General features: G+C 34.3%; 1 protein-coding gene across 15 annotated transcripts in view; it reads right to left on the reverse strand.

Annotated features, from left to right (window-relative positions):
* ULK4 (unc-51 like kinase 4) overlaps positions 1-19,623 on the reverse strand; it is a 246,775-nt gene that overhangs the window by 186,755 nt on the left and 40,397 nt on the right. For all 15 annotated transcript variants that reach the window (XR_011093978.1, XR_011093980.1, XR_011093979.1 and 12 more), the window contains exons 18-20: positions 16,850-16,957; positions 13,191-13,274; positions 4,970-5,131 (exon numbers count right to left, since the gene is read on the reverse strand). Coding sequence is in view for 11 of the 15 variants with exons in the window: in XM_068674629.1 (XP_068530730.1) it covers positions 4,970-5,131; positions 13,191-13,274; positions 16,850-16,957 (354 nt within the window). In the remaining 4 variants the exon portion in view is untranslated. The remainder of the gene's footprint in view (positions 1-4,969; positions 5,132-13,190; positions 13,275-16,849; positions 16,958-19,623) is intronic.

Raw genomic sequence — 19,623 nt, forward strand, 5'->3', positions numbered from 1 at the left:
TCCTAAAAATCACTTAACTAGATCTGCATCTGGAGAAAACAAATGAAGAAAGGCGAAAAGGCAGTAGAGCAAGGATCAGGAAACGATTAGAATAGGTAAGAGAAGACTTCACGCCATCCTCCTCTCTCAGCAGCAGTCTTTGAACAAGAAATGATCAACAGTGAGAGAAAGGCATTGGCAGAGCCTCTCCTAGAATGAACTTCTGTCCTTGCTCTCTGCATAGCCTTAAGGCTACAGCTTTTCTCCCAGCAGCTCCAACCCTAACGCCATCTGTGCCTCATCCATTGCCTCCTGGTCTTGCATGTTTACCACATTGGTAACTTTCAGAGACTACCCAAGTCTCTGAAAGAAACTATTCAGCATCAATTATTTAAGGAAAAACAAGAAACAAAACAACAGTGTTGAGCTCTCCCAATTTTTTTTTTCCATTTAAGTGGCTTATATTTCAAGTAGTTACTTCTTCCCCAGCAGAAGAAGCTATTTCTTTAAAATTAAAGAAATTATTTAAAAAAAAAAATGAGGATATAACTTGCAATATACTAGAAAGAAAATATTCTTCTTGCTGCTAAGCTTGTCAAAATGTCACTTTGGCATCTTCTCGAATTATTGTCTAGCAAACAATAAAAGATATAATTTTCCTACGGGCAAAATCTGTGATATTTACCTGAGGCAGGCTGGACTCCAAAGTGAGCAAAAATACTGAGACATAATCCCCATTTGCCACCTCTGACAGGTAGGACAACGAAAAGTGTCATTTCTTGACTCCAGAGACTAAAGACTTAAAATTTTCTAGATATATCTTTTTTACTGTTTGAAACAATCATAAGTAAAACTCCTTAGTGCCCCACTGCTGATACACTTTGCAGACAGCCTGCTAGCTTTAGGTAAAGATACAGCACATGTATTTTTAACAGAGATGTATTTTTATATGTGGATATTCATGTCAGTCAAGAATATTCTTCAGGATACATTTAAACAAGGCAGGAATGATTGCATAATAAAACATAATATAATAGTGTTGATTTTAATTTACATGGTCATGCAGAATAAAAAAATGTCTACATAACTATGGCAACAGCATGTTACAATGATATTTAAAGAACATAGAAACTGTATAGTACAATATAACCTGAGAATACATTCGTATGCTATGTAAAAAAAACAGTTTGTTACTTAAATCTCCATAAACTTCAGCTGTAAAAAGATCTACCTGTGATAGATTTCAATATCAAGTGGTTATCTGAGTATTTACTAAAGTTAATATTAAATGCCCAAACACCCCAGCAATGTTAATACATAACCATGATTTATATCAGGTCTTTATTAATAAATCCAATAAATCCAAGTTCACCCTCTTGTTCCTTTGGTGTTTTGCTACAAAGAAGCAAAAGGATTAGAGGACCATCTTAATATGTTTTACTTTAGGAACCTACTGCTCCAACTCACTTCATATGCAATACAAAATCATTATACCTCAGACTTTCAATAAAGGGCACAATCCCCGGAAGAGCAATGGGAAAACCCAGGAACAACTTCAGACAAAAAGTGCACTTGGGTGAAATGATCTGTGTGGAAGAAGTCAGAATCTGCTACATAAACAGCCATGATTTCCATCAAGACAAGAAAAACAAGAAATTGAGCAGTTGGACCACCAATGTAGAAGACTGAATGTCTCATTCTCTTTTAGTCCCTCTCCTGCTGCTTTCATTCCAATCTCCCCAATATGTCTACCTGGAGCTAGCCCCTACCTCTAGCAAGACTACAGCCTCAGTAACTACCCAAGGGAAAGGGATGATTCTGCAGTGAGCCTGCTGCCTTCAGAGGAAAAAAAAAATGTGTTGGAAACAGGTGGTGGGTTTTGTTTGTTTGTTTTTCCTTATATACTCCTTATGTACATTTATACTGCCGATTTGCACGTATTCAAGCACAAGATGTTGAGGAAATTTTTGCATCAGCAGAATTCAGTGTGCAGACACCACTTGGTAATCACTTTAAACTGCTGCTCTGGACACTAAAGCATGCACTGCTAAAAAAAAAACGGGCTTGACAGACAAAAATTAATAGAAAGGACATCTATCAAATCATAGGAGTTAATTTAGAGAATCCTGGTAACTGCAGTTATCATGACCTCTTAAAAACTACAGCGTGGTACTAACATATGTCACATATAAGAGGGCTTGCAGAGTAGTTTTTGAGGACAAGTAAGCTTTGACAACTGTCTTTGAATTTGGATGAAAAGTAAAAAACTAAAGTTTAAAAAAAAATCAAGGCGTAAGAGCTTGGCAAAAATGATACAATCGTTGCAAGGCTAATGAGAGCCAACCCAGGAACGCCAGATGACTCAATTCTGAAGTACAATTTAAATAGGGTAACATACGATACGTGTCACTGCATTTAACATACCTGCTTGAGTAAGGAGCCCATCCAGATCACTTTACTCTATCACAGCTGCAGTGTTGAGGTAAAGGAACTGAGCAGAGCAACCCAAAACCTCTGATACTTTCAACCTCCTCACTTGGAAAAGACCACAGAAATGCCAGCACTGATGGACTGAACTGAGCAGTTAAAATAGCCTCTCTGACTAGTAAATAGTAGTAGCTATTGATGGATACTCAAAAAAAGAAAGCGGGGAGGGGGGGAATCATCTAGGCTACAATACACAGTTCAGGTTTTAGCTTCCTCTTAAACATTTTTCCCACTTTCCATATAAAATGTGTGAGGCTCTTGACATCAGACATTACACAATAAACAGCAACTCCATTAGTGCTCAAGACAGGCTAGCTACCCATGGCATAAATACTCTGGCAAAGAAAACATCTATCCATGGTTCACTTCAACCTTACAGTCTTAGGAGAGGATGGGCTGTATGGGATCTCAAAGAGGCTGAGGATAGACAGGGACAAACAACAACCCTCCCTTCTCACAGTGACCACAAACTTCACCTGAGGGCAAATAACATGGCAGTAATGACACTGATTTCTGAGCTGACAGCTACAAAACACTCTAATGGGTCTTCACTGATAAGAAGAGTCTTCTGAGAAACCGAAGTAACTCCTGCATCTTTCTGAGCAGACAAAAGCTCTTGCCTTCCTCAAGTGCAGTATATCATCCAAGAAGAAACTGACTTTTCAATGGGGGGGTAAAGAAAGCCCACTGACATTTCCTTTAATGATTTTGCTTCATCAGTGGCTGAATGTAGTTCTCTGAAATACACTGCTCCCTGTAGCACACAAAATAGGTGCAACTGTTCAACTAGCCCCTAACAGAGGAGTCTAGTGTAGAAATCAAGGGACTGGTAATTTCTGTAGCAAAATTTTTCATGTGGATAGCAGAGAATCAGAAGGTAAAATTCAAGGAGAAGCTGAATGAGAGAAAAAGAGCTATGATTTAGTAACAAGAAAATAACAACTGCCCAGTCTAATGACTGACAAGAACTGAAAGCACAAGACAGAAAGCAGCCCTTATGGCAATGTAGTGCTACAAGAACAGATTGAGAAGACTTATTTAAATACTTAATAAATAAAGGAAATCATAACTCTAATCTCCAGTCTTTCCTCATATATACAGTCATAATGAATGCATAAAATTCACACGTCAAATGGTTAAGGTCTCAAAAAAGAACCTTTCTGTAAAATCAGCTTAAAAGACAGATTCACAAGCAGGTTTAAGATACAAATGTTCTGTATAGATGTTACACATGTATTTCACATTTTTAAAGACTGGTAATCCTCTACTCATAATAGTCTTAAGACCAAGCTTTTACAAAAATTCAGATGTCCCAGAACAAAGGCCTCTGTAACATGTATTTTACTAAATAAAATATACTGTTCTGAAAGGACAACACATTTTCCCAGTGTTTGAGCAGTTTATTTTCCATGTAAGTATTTGCCAAAAACACATGTTGAGGTTCAGTATCTAATACATACACATATATTATCTATTTTTTTTATTTTTCTATAATTTATTTCACCAGCCACAGTCAAAAGATGCTTTTAATTCTCTCTCATTTATTGCCTTAGTGCTACATGTATCAAAGTGCATGCTAGTGAAGCAGCAACTTTACCATTTTCCATCAGGGAAGCCCAAACAAATTCATTAGTGAGCCTAAGCGCAACTCAGGAAATCAGCATCCAGTTATCACATTTCATTTAAAATAAGTCAATTTACTGTTCAGCCCTGAAAGATTACCTGTATTGGTGGCCAAGGCTTTTGTTCAATAAACAAGACATATGGTTAAACTAACAGCCCTTCTAAATACCGTCTACCTCACAAATCTTTTTATTCCAACCTTCTAATCACGTCATAGCTCTTTGTTTGTCTTACAATCATCCTATATTAACTTATAAATTCTTCAGGGCAAAGACTAGCTTCAACAACTGTTCAGAAAGTAACAAGATGATTTCAAATGTCTTCAGTTAAAATATATCATTAAAAACAAATTTCGATGCGAGGATTTTACTGATCCCTTGAAAAATTAAACTTCTCAAACACAAGTCATGATTACCAGCAAAAGAAAACATATGCTCAAGAAAATGATTAATTACAAGAACTTTCAATACATTTGTTTTCAACATGGGTGGATGTATTAGGTCTCAATTACAGGGTATCTCAGGGAATGTAGAAAAACATGAACAAGGGCAAGATCTTCATAATATACTACCACAAAGAGGAATACAAATTTGAATCAAAATGCTGCAAGGTGACTAACTGATAAATCTGATAAAGCCCTTTTAGGCAGTTTACATTGGCCTATTCTTATATCAAGTAAGAGGAAGAAAAACATAATCAAACTGGAGTGCAATATGTGTACTTTCCAGTTGTTTGTAAGTACATTTCAATATAATATGAAATGCACACACACAAAACATGCTCAAAACAGAACAACAACAACAAAAACACTCGTTTCAATACAAAAATTTTTCAAAGTAAAACACCAAACATTTCTATATAATGAAAGGACATTTCTTACCGAAATAGCAGTTATCTTCAAAGAATCTACTGTAGAATGTGTGAAAAGGTACCATAAGACAGGTCCAATTTCTCCTGTAATAAATCCTTGTGCATAGCAAGAGAGAGTAGTGCAAACATTTTCAATGATCTTTGCTGCCAAATGGTTCACTACTCGGTCTTCCTATAGGAATAAGGGGAAAGAAAAGACTTACATATAAATATTTGTAATATCTCTGATTTGGTTTTAGGCCATGTTTTATTTAGTGTGTATTTTCTCAGTGTGATTTCTTACTATTATTTGATATTTGGCAAAGTTATTTCATAAGAAACCTCTACTTGTGACAAGAACATGTTTACAAATTGTACAGCCCCCACTTTCTCTCCTACTGTAAAGACGACATTTAATACAAGTATAATTTAATACAAAATCTTTCTGCTTCAAATGATCACCCCAAATTAAATGTAGCCACTAAAAAAATGAAAAGCCTTTGTTACATTAGAGGTGTTTCATGATCAGTGCTTTATGAATGAATGTGTGTTTGTACCAATACTCATCACTACAATAGTCTCTGAACAGCATGATTTTGAGACATACAGTTACATTAGAAAAAATAAAATTAAATAAACTCTCTTTATTTAAAGCAACCACAAATTTTCTGGGATAAAGAAAAAGCCTTCTTACAAGTCAGGTTATTCCAAAATGCCCTTTTCTTCAGATTATGAAAGAGGCAATGCTGACCATTATTTAAGATAAATTATTGGGTCCCATTTACTAGAGTAATTCCTAAATTTCCCTAAGAGATTCTCAATCCTTCAAGCTATTTTTAGGACTAATCAAATCATTTTATTTGCAAAATCATTTTGGAAAGACACTAAGTGATTCTGTAATAAGAAATAAAGTTATTTAGTTCCTCATGCATTCACAAACAGTCTATAAATGTAGCTTACATATCTACGCAATACTATACACACTACTGTTTCTCTATTGAATAAAAAATGTGTTAGAGTAAGGACAAGACATCAGCGTATCACAGACATCACATGGCAGTCATTTTTCCTCAACATTACTGTTACTGACCCAACTGGAAGCATAGTACAGATCACTTCAAAGCAATCTTTACTTTTTTTTTCTTGACTCTGCTTTCACTAAACTTTTACCTTAACAAAACTAGAAGATTCATTCCTAGTGTATTTTGGCTGTCCATTGCCTCATCTTATTTCCATCTTTAATTGTGAATAAGTGAAGTCTTTCAACAATGTCTTAAATAGTACTCATGAGTTCAGCAAGAGTGAATTTTAATATGAGGACAACCAATTTAATTTGTCAAGTCTACCTCAGAGTCCAGCTTCACAAATACTTCAACATAACATCTAATGGAGTTCTTTCTTACACTAATCTCCACATTATCCTACTACTACCCTTTGGATTTTTGACATTTATCTTCACAATCAGACCCACCAACAACTGTGAGCAACGATAATGAAGCCTTTCAGAAAGTGGTACAAAAGCCTTCCAGAAGTGGAGAACATCCACTTTATTAAAAATATATTCGATACCCATTCCTCCTCCTACAGAAATACTTATTCTAAAATATAGACACTGATGTAGGAATGTTTGGAAACTCTGGTATAGTGCTGTTAAAAATTTTTTATTGTTCATTTTAAATCTAATCCTTCATGTTCTTCTAAAGAACTATAGCTCTACTCAAAATACGTAAGAGAAATATCAGAACCAATTCCCATCTAAACCAATTATGCTCTACTATAAAACCCTGACTCCTACTTACTTCTGATTTACAGCCATGAAAGCAAAGGGGGGTTAGATTTCTCTGGTTTTACATAGTTCTTATTACTGCAACATACTGAATCATCTCAGTCTATTAAATACCTAAATACCTGTACTCATTCACCAAAACTAAGCTTCTGAGAACTTTTATATATATATATATATATATATATATATATATATATATATATATATATATAATGTTCATTTTATATCTTTTTCTGTGTATTAAACTTCTGAATTTCAGTCTTTTTTTCTTTCTTTTTTACAGGTAAGGTAAAACAAAAACAAAAAATACAGATTTATCATATTAATTATATGCATTTGAAATACATAATTGAAAAGTTAACAGTCAAGTTCAATCTCTCTTACAAAGCAAGTGATCACTAGGAACACTGACTGAGGCTCCACTGATACTTTGAACAGGCAGCAACAATTAATAAATGCAGTACATAGTCCTAATTCATTGACTAGAAAAAGGTTATATATGATCACAATACTCTAAAAACTCAGTGAGGCTGTCATAATAATTCCATTTGTTGCCACATGAGATTGTCCATCTTCACTCTCTTGAGATCTATTCCTGAGCACTGCCTAAATAATTAAGACTTGCACCATTTTCTGCTTAGTTAGCTCTCTAGAAGGAAAGCCTGACCTAAACTAATATTTGACCTCTTAACTAAAGGAGGCAGCCTGTCAAGTTATCTGGACATAAGATATGTTAGTGCGAAAAAAAAAAAAAAAGTATCTTCAAAATACAAGTAAAGAGATTGTATGTAACTATTACTTTTGACTATATCATGAACTGCATCAAATCTAAATCCATGAATATAACCATACCAAAAAGAAGCACTATACTTTCACTCATTTTAGATTTCAACTAGTTTTATAGATTGCACTTAAAGATGGAGCTTCTAATTTTTAGCCATGTTGAACATTTGCAGATGTGTCTGTTTTCAGTTGGTCACGGATGTCGGATGTTCAGTCAAAAGGACCCTCTATGTATAAAAGCAAAATATGAGAACAGTAAACAGATGTAAACTGCTAAAAGAGAATTTCTTTTCTATTTTCTAAGCCTTTCTATTCCAATTGTGACACAAAAATAAACAAATCAAAGTTATCAAAGGATCTACCTTCATTTTTTGAAATGACCTGGATATATAGATTTTTGATTGTGAAAAAGCTAACACTGCACTAGTAGTTTGGGAGGTCCTACATTAAACAACAATACTACATTAAAATATCTTAACTTCATTTAAAACTGAAGTTAAAAAAAATATATTAGTTTTTCCATATTGTACTATGTATAGATACATGCATTTTAGTAAAAATGTAATGCTGATAAGGAAATGTTGGAAAAGCTGACTGAAAAATTCAGGAAGTAACAATGCATTCCATCAATATTCTAAATCAACTTCCATATAGTTCTTCCTTTCATCTAAGACTACATATAGAATAAAAAGAAATTACAAACATAATTTAACAAAGCAAAGCTGTAGCATCCTAAGCATTCACAACTTTAAGAATGAAATCTTAATTTGGCAACAATTTGCAATAAAAAGCCTCCACAAAGAAGGAACGTGTAGAAATAACATTTTAAGTACCTTTTGTGGAAAAAATAAAAAACATTCTGTCAGTAAACTAGAGAACTGATACCTAAAGAAGAAACAGAAGTGATAATATGTGTGATTTAGACTGCTACTATTACATTATAGGCAATTCTGTCAGTAAAGTAGAAAACTGATACATAAAGAAGAAATAAAAGTGAGAATATATATGATTCAGACTATCACTTTTACACTATAATTTATCCTATACTTTCTGAGAAAGTAGACCATAATGCTATTCTTGTCATCCAAATTCTCCTTTCTCCTCCAAATTCACCGTAAAGGAACAGCTCTGTCTAGCAGATGATTATAAATCATGTATACAGTTGCCTTATATTTATTATTGCCTTATATTACATATTGGAAGATACTTTTTAAAGTTACCTTTTATTATTAAAAGTTCTTATCAGTTCAGAACCAAAAATCTTTGATTTATATCTTACTTCCTCATAAAGGAAGAGGTCCACATAAAAGAGAGAAAGGTCCACCATTATAACTTATTGATACAATCTAATTTATTAAAAATCCTGCTTACACAGTACCTTGAAAAACACATTAAGAGAAAGGAAACTAACCTTTGTAACCTCATTCACTATTTCTGGTTCAAATAGTTTCTCCACAGCCTTTCTTAAAATGAGAGGGTTATGTACTTTCTAAAAGACAGTAAATTAGCTATAGCTGTATTCATTAATTTATCCAGGCAGTTGTATTGCCTGTATCATGGTTATTTTGTTTGTTTGTTTGTTTTGTTTTGTTTTCCAGGTTCTACAAAGCAATTACTAAAACTGTATATAACTGTATCCTGTATTTACATGCCATTTTTAAGCAGAAAGGGGCAGACACCAAGCTCCTGAAAACTGTTTCAATAGTTCTTTGCTGCTTTCACATGGGTTTAAAAGGAGTCCTACACGCAGTCTCGGACTCCACTGTCCAGCATGATAGTCTCAGGGAAGGAAAGGATACATCAACATAAACCAAGCCAAAGTGAGACAAGTTAAAAAACGACATGAAAAAGCAGTCTGGATCTGGGAAGGACTATCAGTTCCATGGGCACTATCAAAAAAAATGCTTAAGAAGATCTGATGGGAGAGAGAATCAAACATAAGGGAGAAAACATGTGGAAGCAAACACAAGAGGATTGACTGGAACGTAAGCGTGAAGAGGGGCAAAAGTAAAGTTGAGATCTCACTGAGTTAAAAGTAGGTTGAACATTCAATGTGATAGAAAAAAGCAAAAAATATAAGTAGAGTCAATGAGGAGATTTAAATAAGAAATGGGATAATGTATTTATGGTGAAGGAGACACGGGTAACTTTAGCAAAGGAATCATTAGTGTTGGAAAACACCCTCAAGATCATCTGGTCCAACCATCACCCTATCACCAATGTCACCCACTAAACCATGTCCCTGAGTACCACATCCAACCTTTCCTCAAACACCCCCAGGGATGGGGACTCCACCACCTCCCTGGGCAACCTGTTCCAATGCCTGACTGCTCTTTCTGCAAATAAATGTCTCCTCATTTCCAAACTAAACCTCCTCTGTCACAACCTGAGGCCATTCCCTCTAGTCCTATCACCAGTTACCTGTGAGAGGCCGACCCCCAGCTCCCCACACCTTCCTTTCAGGTAGTTGGAGAGAGCAATAAACTAAGTAAAATGGATGGAAGGAAAAAGGTAGCCATGTTAGCATTACATACATAATAATAAATTAGAATATCCTTCATGTTTCACGACTTTCTGACACAGGAATGCCCACTGACCACAGAGGTAAACTTTAACAAGGCAAACAAGGACAAGAGCCCTGAAGAATCTTTGAAGTCTGTTTTGAGAATATGTACATTAAATATTCTTAATTGCTGTAGGAACTAACACATGCAGCTGTATAAATCATGACCCTGCTATTTTAGAAACTGCACACAAATAGTTGAAAGATGAACTTTAGACACAGATACCTGGAAGAGAAATGTTATGTCGTTATTAGAAATAGTTGTTGGAAAATATTAGTAAATAAATACTGGAATATTTATTAAGTGGGTTTTGAGAAACTGTAACATTATACCAAGTAAAAACATGTCTGATTGGGCTCATTGACTTATTTAGGAGTACACCAATTTCCTCATTTTGACACACCACTGAACACACTTGTTATTTGCCTGAACTCAAAATCAAATTCCACTTTGTGCTAGAAGTGCTGAAGTCCACTGAAACTGAATTTGTGATCCCCTACTGATAAAATAATTTCTCAGTCTTCTACTCTAGCATCTTAAATGTCCTCTTACTGCCTTTTTGCTCCCCATCAGCCCATTTCTCCAGTCTGCTCAGGTCCTTCTGAATAGCAGCCCTGCCATCCAGCCTGTTGCTGCTGCTCCCCTCTACCATCCATTTGCTGTTTTCCACTAGCCTGCTGAGAATATACTTCGGCCATTCCTGAAGACATTAAACAGTATTGTCCTCTTAGGGACACTGCTGCCAGCTGGACTTTGCGCTTATCACTCGAGCAAATTTTCCCCCACCTCTCATCTTCCATTCACCCAGTCCATATCTCACCAATTTGGTGACAAGGGGAGTGTGGGAGAGCATGTCAAAGGACTTTCTAAAATCAAGGCATACAATATTCAGTGCCCTCCTCTTGTCCATAGTGCCATTTAGATTCTCATCACAGAGGTGCTGGAACGTAAGAGATACAAGGAGAGGCTGAGAGAGCTGTTCAGTCCCCAGAGACAACAGCCACAATTTGTAACAAGAGAAATTCCAATTATATACTTTTTTTTCCAGTGAGGGTAGTCCACTATGAGGTTGACGAGGGAGGCCATTGGACCCCCACTCAGATGTTTTCAAGAGTCAAATGGACGTGTCCCTAGAGTAATCTCATCTATTGAGACCTGCTTTGAGCAGGAGCTTGGATTAGATGACCTCTACAGGTACATTACATCCTACAGCTTCAAACATGTTTAAAAAACAAACAAAACCAAGACATTTGGTTATATTCTCAGTCAGTTTGATGACATTGCATAAATCTTTTAATAAAAAATCATGAAATCAATTTATTTGTATGTAACATTTTCTGCTAAAGATGGTGAAATCTACTTTTTCACTAAATAATAAGAGGCTGAGAAGTCTGACATACTGTCATCGTGGATACATCTACTTCAACAGTCTTACACGTTTATGAAACAAATATTTAAAAGGTACACCATAAATTACATTGATTACCTTAAAATCCTTCTCTCTCAGTTTTCCTTTGCTCATTTCTCTTTTACCCTTGCATTCAAAGCATCTGGCACAAGAACTTGTTTTTGTATCTGATTATTCTTTCCTTAAAAAACTACAATCTCTTGCAAACAGATGTCTAACAGTAATATGATTTTAACTAGCCAGTTTTAGATGCTGCAACATTGTTTTCCAAAAAAGAGGAGTGACTTGTAAAGTTACAGAGGATAAGAAGAGGGTTGCTACAAGAGTAGTAAAAAAGCAGCAAAATAGTGAGCAGGAAGTTGTTCTCTTGTTCCTATATATTATTAAATACTTTGTGTATTTATTGATATTTTTGATTCTACAAATGGTGCTGTTCAAGAAAGCTGAGGCAGCCACAAATGAAACAGAGGAACTTGTAGTTGCATGTATGCACTGTACTCACACAAAAAAGCATGAATACTTAAGCAAGTCCATTACAAACATCTAGCACCTTCGCAGACAGCAACTGTAGAAATCTGTGTTTGGTTCGCCTAGACATAACTTCAAGTTTACAGAAGTATTAATTCAAGCAACTGCATGGGAAATGTATTTCTATACTTTTTTTTTTCCACTAAAAGTATATTAATATAAATTATTAAGAAAATTTTGACATGTTTCAGGACTAAGAATTGATTTAATTCCATAAGAATTAATTAGCGTCTTACAGATATCTCCTTTTAGTTCTCCTACATCAAATGTTCAAAAATAGTAAGTCTTCCATTAATAAATTTACAATTAAATAGCATCTGACTAATGTGCTTAGAACAACATTTTACTCTAATTATGAGCTCCAAATAGTTCACAATACAAACACAGTTGTATGCTCTTGATCACCTGAAGATTTGAAGATGTTAAAATGCATCTAGACTCTTCCTCTATTAATCACAATCTGTAGGCAATAAAGATCTCAAAAAAAGATGAAAAAAGATATTTCTCTTGCTTTCCCCCCTGCAGCAACCTCCATCATGTTTTCTGCCTTGAGCTTTGCCTTGGGCAAAAATAAAGTCAAGCGGTCTCATATAAACAGTAAATGCCAACCCTCTACTCAATTCTTTTTTATTTTACAAATTGGAATTATATGCATGTTTTTCTTCCCTTTTTGTAGCACAGCTACATCACCAAGAAAAATTAAGAATATAGCATGGCACATTTAACAGAATAAAACTAGTTACTACTTTGGGGCCTCAAAAGAGCACTAATAACCCAGTAAGATAAAAATGCTGTTTTCAAAAACTGTATCAGCCACTTTAAAATCAGAAGTAAACCTCATTTAAAAATGAACTATACAAAAAAAAAAAATTGCAAGAGAGTGAGAAGAACACTTCTCACAAGAAAGTCACAGCATTAATAAATTCCATATTTACTAACAGTAATTTTTATTTACCATTTTCAAAAACCAAGCAATAATACATAAATGTTGAACGCACAGAGAACAACATTGGATTTTTGCATTCATCTCCTGCTTAGGTCATGGTCTTATCATCATTATTTAAATTCAAGAGCAATACTTGGTTGACAAGCTACTGCAGTGCTGCAGGCTACAATTCTCACACAATGCCTAAAGGGTTATTACAGTGGAGAAATTCTACTGAGGACAATGAAAGAGCCTTACCCCTTCCCGAAGACACCTCATTAGCACAGTGTAAGCTGCTGAGGGAACAACCAACCATTCTCTGGGGTGCTCTTTTTTTTCTTCCTGAAATGAAGCCAACAGCAGATATGATTAAATCAAAAAATCACAATAATCTCACCCACATAAAAATGGGTAACATTCTTAATAAGGTTCACATTATAAACTTTTCAAATTACCATATGCTAGAAAATATATTAAATGGCAGGGCAGTATTACCATTTAAAGCTATTTCACATGTAGCACAAAAATTGGTATCTTAGTAATTTTAATAAAGTCTCCAAAAATCCATTACAGAATTTTTCCTAATATTTCTGGGTTTCATTAATTCCTTCTGATTTGCACATAAAAAATGATTTTGCACTTGTCTCAAACATTTTGATTACCTTGGAAAGAGACAACTGTTTATTAAATGTAATAATATTTCTCTTAAATTTAATTACACCAAACAAAATTACTTTTGTTCGTCAACTAAAATAAAGCAAATTCACTTTGGAAAAATTCATTCAGAATTCGTAATTCATTCAGAGAGATACAAAACATTCAATAAAACTTACTGGATGGAATACCCTTCAGTACCTATCAACACTGTTCCAAGATCCTTACTTATATTTACTTGAAATCACCCTGCTAGAGGCTGATTCACTGCTATTTGAATCAAGATTTTGATTCTGCAATTCCACTTTCCTTTTTTTTTTCCCCCAAGTAACCTACTGTAATTTTTTTAAATTTAGCAGGTATCATTATGATTTGACTGAAACAAGTTCCATATCTAGACTAACATCATAGAGATATCAGCAACTCCAAAACTATAGCCTCCACCTAGAAGAGGAAGGACAAGACTAGGAGTGAAGACAGTTAAAATGACAGCCTATGCTGTAACAAGCATTGGCCTATTTCTCGTTTTATTCATCTAATTAATCAGAAGCTTTGACAAATTTTCTGTAACTACACATATTAAATATAATAAAAAAAAGTTTTAAGAAACAATGCAGTCTGTAAACTCCATTCTTTAAATATATGAATAGCTTTCTATAAGTTTTAGTGTCAAGTTAGAAATAAAAAATAAAATTTATCACTATTCTTAATTACCTAAGCATACCTACACAATTTTACATTTAATAAATTTACGTATATCACCAAACATTTCAAGATCTTCCTACATTTTGCTCACAGCTCATGCTAGTTTTGATTAAACTTTAGATTCTTCACCCTAATAAAAACCTACAGTATGAAATAAACAGAAACAATACACAGAACTTGAAAGGTTTCCCTTAATGCAAATTGTTTAAGAGTAACAAAACATCCTCTCTGGAGTCCACTCATGCTACACTTAATTGCTCTTGGCTTCTGTTTGGAAGAAAAATGCATATATAGAGTGCAAGATCTTATTTATGAGATCTGATATGCAAGTACGTGAACAATATAAAAGTTTAGGATTGCAAAGGTCCACTAAGATTATCTGCACTCTCCAGTATTTTCTAAGCCACAGAACAGCAGAGACCCTGTAATATAACCAAATGAATCACTGTGTACCTAGATAGGTGATAGTTTAAGTGTTGAATAATTTAAGATTTGCCAAATGCTTATATCAATTGAAAAAGAAATAATCATCATTTAATATTAACGTTGAGGTAAGACCTAGAAGCACTTAGCAAAATGCTAGGGGAAAATATAAATAAATAATAATTAGGTATGTTCCCAGAGTTAAGGGCTTAATTAATAAGTGTTTAGCAACTTGAAAAGACAATCAAGCAGTCTAAATATCAAAATGGAAGGAAATTAAAAAAAAATAATAAAAAAAATGCAGCTTGTGTACAGTTTTTAATGAATCAGTTATCTTTTTCATATGTTAGTTAAGGTGTAAAAAAACTTTGCTGTTTGAAGATATAAACTGGGAATAAACCTTACTGTTACCTCTTATACTACCATTGACTTGGTGTGTAATCTTGGCAAGGTCATTCCATACTGCTGTTCTGCAGTTCAGCTAGCAATGAAATGTCTACAACACTACAGCATTTTGAAGCTGCACAGGTACAGTGTAGAAAAATTAAAAGCTTTTTACAAAGAGCTTTTTTTTAAAAAAAAAAGGAAAAAATATGACTGAAGTGTTAGTGCACACAAATCACACTATATTTTTGAAGTTTTACCAAGACACAGTGCTTTAAGATCGTAAGTGCAGAGAAATCTTTCTATTCTCTAATAACTTCTAACTCAAAGCAGTTCAACACATTGCTATAGTTCTTCCTGAAATACTGAGTTTTCATTTAGAACAAGCTATCGTGCTTCTAACATTAGGGAGTTCAGAAATACATACAGACTTGAAAATTTCCCAGCTCACAATTTCAGAAGAAAAAAAAATGTGTTAGGTTCAGTGCAATCAAATTTCTTTCCTATTATAGAGCCAATGTAGACAGATTTGTTTTAATTACAAAAGTTTAATTTAAAATAAAATCAAGCAGTGCAAAATATATTGCCATATATAGTTTCCAAGTTGGAGTTTTAGGTTTGCTTTTATTAGTGGTTAAATATTATATTACGTCATCAGACAGATTGCAAGCTAAGTATATATTTTTTTTCTTCTAAAGAAAACTGAGAAAACATGAAAACAGATAAAAATAATTTGTCCATGTAGACTTATTTGTCATAACACAATTTCTCAATGTGAAAACATGTTTTGTGACTCAGAACATGTGTGTTTGACAGAGATTTTAGCAACTGCCTAACCAGTAAAAGATGATGTCTACTAACATAGGCAAAAAAAGGTAACTGCTTCATCTCATGGAACATGCAAAAGAGACTAGATGAGGATAATACAACATGGAAGTTAACCTATAAGATGTCAAAATACAAATCTATTTGGTACGTTCATTCCTTTACAAAGTGACCTCACAGACTGAAAACTAACATGATAGCTTTCAGACCAACCAGACGATGCAGCTAGGACAAATTATTCAGAGAAGCTAGGGCTAGATTTCTTCTGTTTGAAATCACATTCATCTCCAATAAATTAAAGAAACTACTTTATTTTTGAAATAAGGAGAAGAAAGGCCAGAGTTTAGAAGCTCTGTCATTTTCAGTTCCACTAGTAATAGTATTTCTTCACTATAAGTAACTTTTTAAAGTACATTACCAGTTTTAGACTATGGTTTAAATCTAGTCAGCTATCACCATAATTTCTTTTGAAATTGGCCAGGATCATTCCAATTTCTTTTCCACAGCATTGTGATTTCAACCATGGTAAAATCAGATCTAATTTGGACTAGATATATTAATTTATTGATATCATAGGTTGTCCTGATATACCTTTCTTAATCAAGGTCTCTAGTTAAGATGTTCTAACTCTCACATCTGCCACTTGGAGGCCTGAAGTCATTATGGTGACTGAGGCAATTGTTTCACAAAGTTAAAATTCTATATTTGAAGAACGTGATTAAATTTACATCAAATGGAGTATATGAAAGGATTGGTATGTTCTTTAAAAAGTAAAAAAGTATCACAGAAGTATCACAGAACATACAAGAACAAGAAACACTTGAGAATACAAATGGCAAAATCACTTGCTTTTTTATCTACTATTCCACAGGATTTTTTTCCCACATCTGTTACAGAAATTTGTAAGGATCATTTGACAGTCTTACCTCACTGGCTACGAGGTAAAGAAGCTCCCCAAGTGCTGGTAAAAGGCATTGTTTCAATTTGCTATTCCTGAAGTTCTCTCTGATGAGTTCAGTTAGAAGTATAATTGCCTAAAATAAGAAGAAATCATATAATAAGGTATATAATCTTTTCTCAATCAAAACGCACCCTTAAATGTAACATAGTCTCTATCTGAAATGCCATCAAAACAACATATTCTTCACTTATGCTAAATAGCCATTTGCAAAGGATTTCGTAAGAAAGAAGGACAAGAAAAAAATAAGAATTACAAACCATGTTATATATTCAACATGGAGAAAAATGAAATAAATAAATAGCATAGGTGACAAATTTTCAGTTATCCTTTCTCCCCTTTTCTCCCGGGAAACAGAAGCAGATTTGTAAGAAGAAAGAAAATTAAAAAAAAAAAAAAAGAGGACAACAACAAAAACATGCTAGTTGCTGTTACTATGTTTACATGAGAAGATCTAGAAGTTCTCCTCACCATCAGGTTACAAAAAGAACAACAACAACAAAATGTTGTCTTCTCTGTAGATAATAAATCAGGAGACATGAAGCCTTACTGGTGCCTTACTACTTGACAACCAAACATAAACTCTTAGTTACAAAGAAATAAAACAATAAAGTAAAGGTAAAGTAGGGGAGAATAGGGGGAAACGAAAATTCTGATTCATCTTGTGCAGGTGACTTAATGGGAAATCACTTTCCTATACACACACAGATTAAATTTAAACCTAATGTTTGATGCTGGAATCAGTCAATAAAGCAAGAGACCATCTAGCTACCACATGTTAAATTGAAAAGCATGCTATCTGCTGGCTGGGATACAGTTATGTCTCCAAATACACTCCATTATTTAGCAAGCATATAATAGTAGAGCAGCCAGTTGTTTCTTTAATTTAAGAAAGATGGAACTATCTACATGTTGTCCTCCTCTCCCTTGCCTTGCAAGGGCAGGAATAGAAGATACTTCAGTGAATACAGATTTAACATACTTACTATGACCCTTAAATGTTTCCTTTCATTCTCAGAAAGGATTTAGTTCTAACACTTTTACAGTACTTACGAGATTAGAGCAAACAAGCTGTGTAAACGGATACAGTCTCTGAAGTCAATGGTTTCCAACAGTTTCCATGATGTATGTGAGATCTGAAGCTATTTTTATGTATGTTAAACAAGCAGTAATATTGCCCATACTATTTCATTTAACCCTTGGAAATGATCTTTATTCTTTATTAACAGGTTGCCCAGAGAGGTTGTGGAGCCTCCCTCCTTGGAGGGAGAGCCACTTGGACATGGACCTGGGCAAGCAGCTGGGCAGTGGTTCCTTCCAAACTCAACCATTCTGTAATTCTGGGATTTGTCCCAACTGAGCAAGTACTAGCTGTACACAGAGCGCACACAACGCATACCTCTACCACTCATTTCAGGAAACTCAACATTTGTGGTTCTGTTCAAATACAAACCAGCAGCACTTCAACCCAGGCCCAAGGGGTCTAAACAGTGACACTTAAAATTCACTTACTTTGTACAGTCTGTTTCCCAAGATTTTCTCAGACTTTGCACAGCATCTAAGTTAAGAATCTGATAGTCATTCTTACATTCTGGTGTCAAATTAACCCAGTAAAAAGACATGAATAAAAACATGTAGTTTTCAGTTCTGATTACATGCCTTTTAGGGAGGGCTCCTTTCTCCTGTGGAGGATCTAAGTCTAACTCTCTTGAGTGTGTATAATCTTGAAACACCAGAAAATCAGCTTATAATCACTAACTTTTAGTTCAGGATATGGTGATGAAAGATAGTGCCTTAATACTTATGAGCAACTTATAAGTAACTTCAGATTTATTGCAAGACATCGTCTTCCAGAGATCTTTGATAAAGACCACTTGCGAACATTTCTGGATTTATAACTGCATTCTTTGCAATATCTAACGTTTATTTCGTTAAAAAGGAAAAATTTAGAAATGCATAGTTGCTTGACAAACAAATATCTTGTCTCCTATATCCTTTGTTAATATTATATGTAATTCGTGTTTATAAAAGGCATAATATCTTTGCAGGTAAAGGCTGGATTACAGTCTCCAACCTTACTGTCATTTGCATCTATATAGAAAGAGGCTCTAAACACACACACACACACACACACACACACACACACACACAGAAATTTCTCAAAAGCTCAAAGAAAATAACCTGTGAAAACTAGTCTCATGTTAGCAAACTTTGCAAGACAATGTTCCCTGAAAGTAACATCGTAAATTCTCAAAAGCATTTCAGGAATCAGTGAAGCAGACAGTAAAAAATAAAATAAATAAATAAATAAATCAGGCATTCAGTGTTTAATCACAGAAAATAATCATTTCAATTTTTAGAGGTTATTAAATGTACCTTTCTTTTTTTTTTTTTTAAATAAAATTTACAAATACATTTGTCAGTACAACACATTTTGTTCCTCAGAGCTCTGAAGAGCTTTTATCTTCAACATTCTTTAATTTCTCTTTCCCTTCTGACCTTAATAGCTTCATAACATAACCTCAATCTTCGTACAGAGAAATCATATAAGAACTGGAAATGTAGACTTAAATTAATTAAAACAAGAAGATCTACTAAACAAACTTTGACCTTCTCCCCTTTTTATGTAATGCTATGCTCATTAACTGCTTTAACTTTCAGAGCCCTTCTTCAGACATTATTCAGGAACTTCAAGTAACCCGCCATTCCAGAGAGAACTCAACTTTCATATTTAAGTAAAGA

Source organism: Anas acuta, chromosome 2, assembly GCF_963932015.1.
Source record: "Anas acuta chromosome 2, bAnaAcu1.1, whole genome shotgun sequence".
In the NCBI taxonomy this organism is placed as follows: Eukaryota; Metazoa; Chordata; class Aves; order Anseriformes; family Anatidae; genus Anas; species Anas acuta.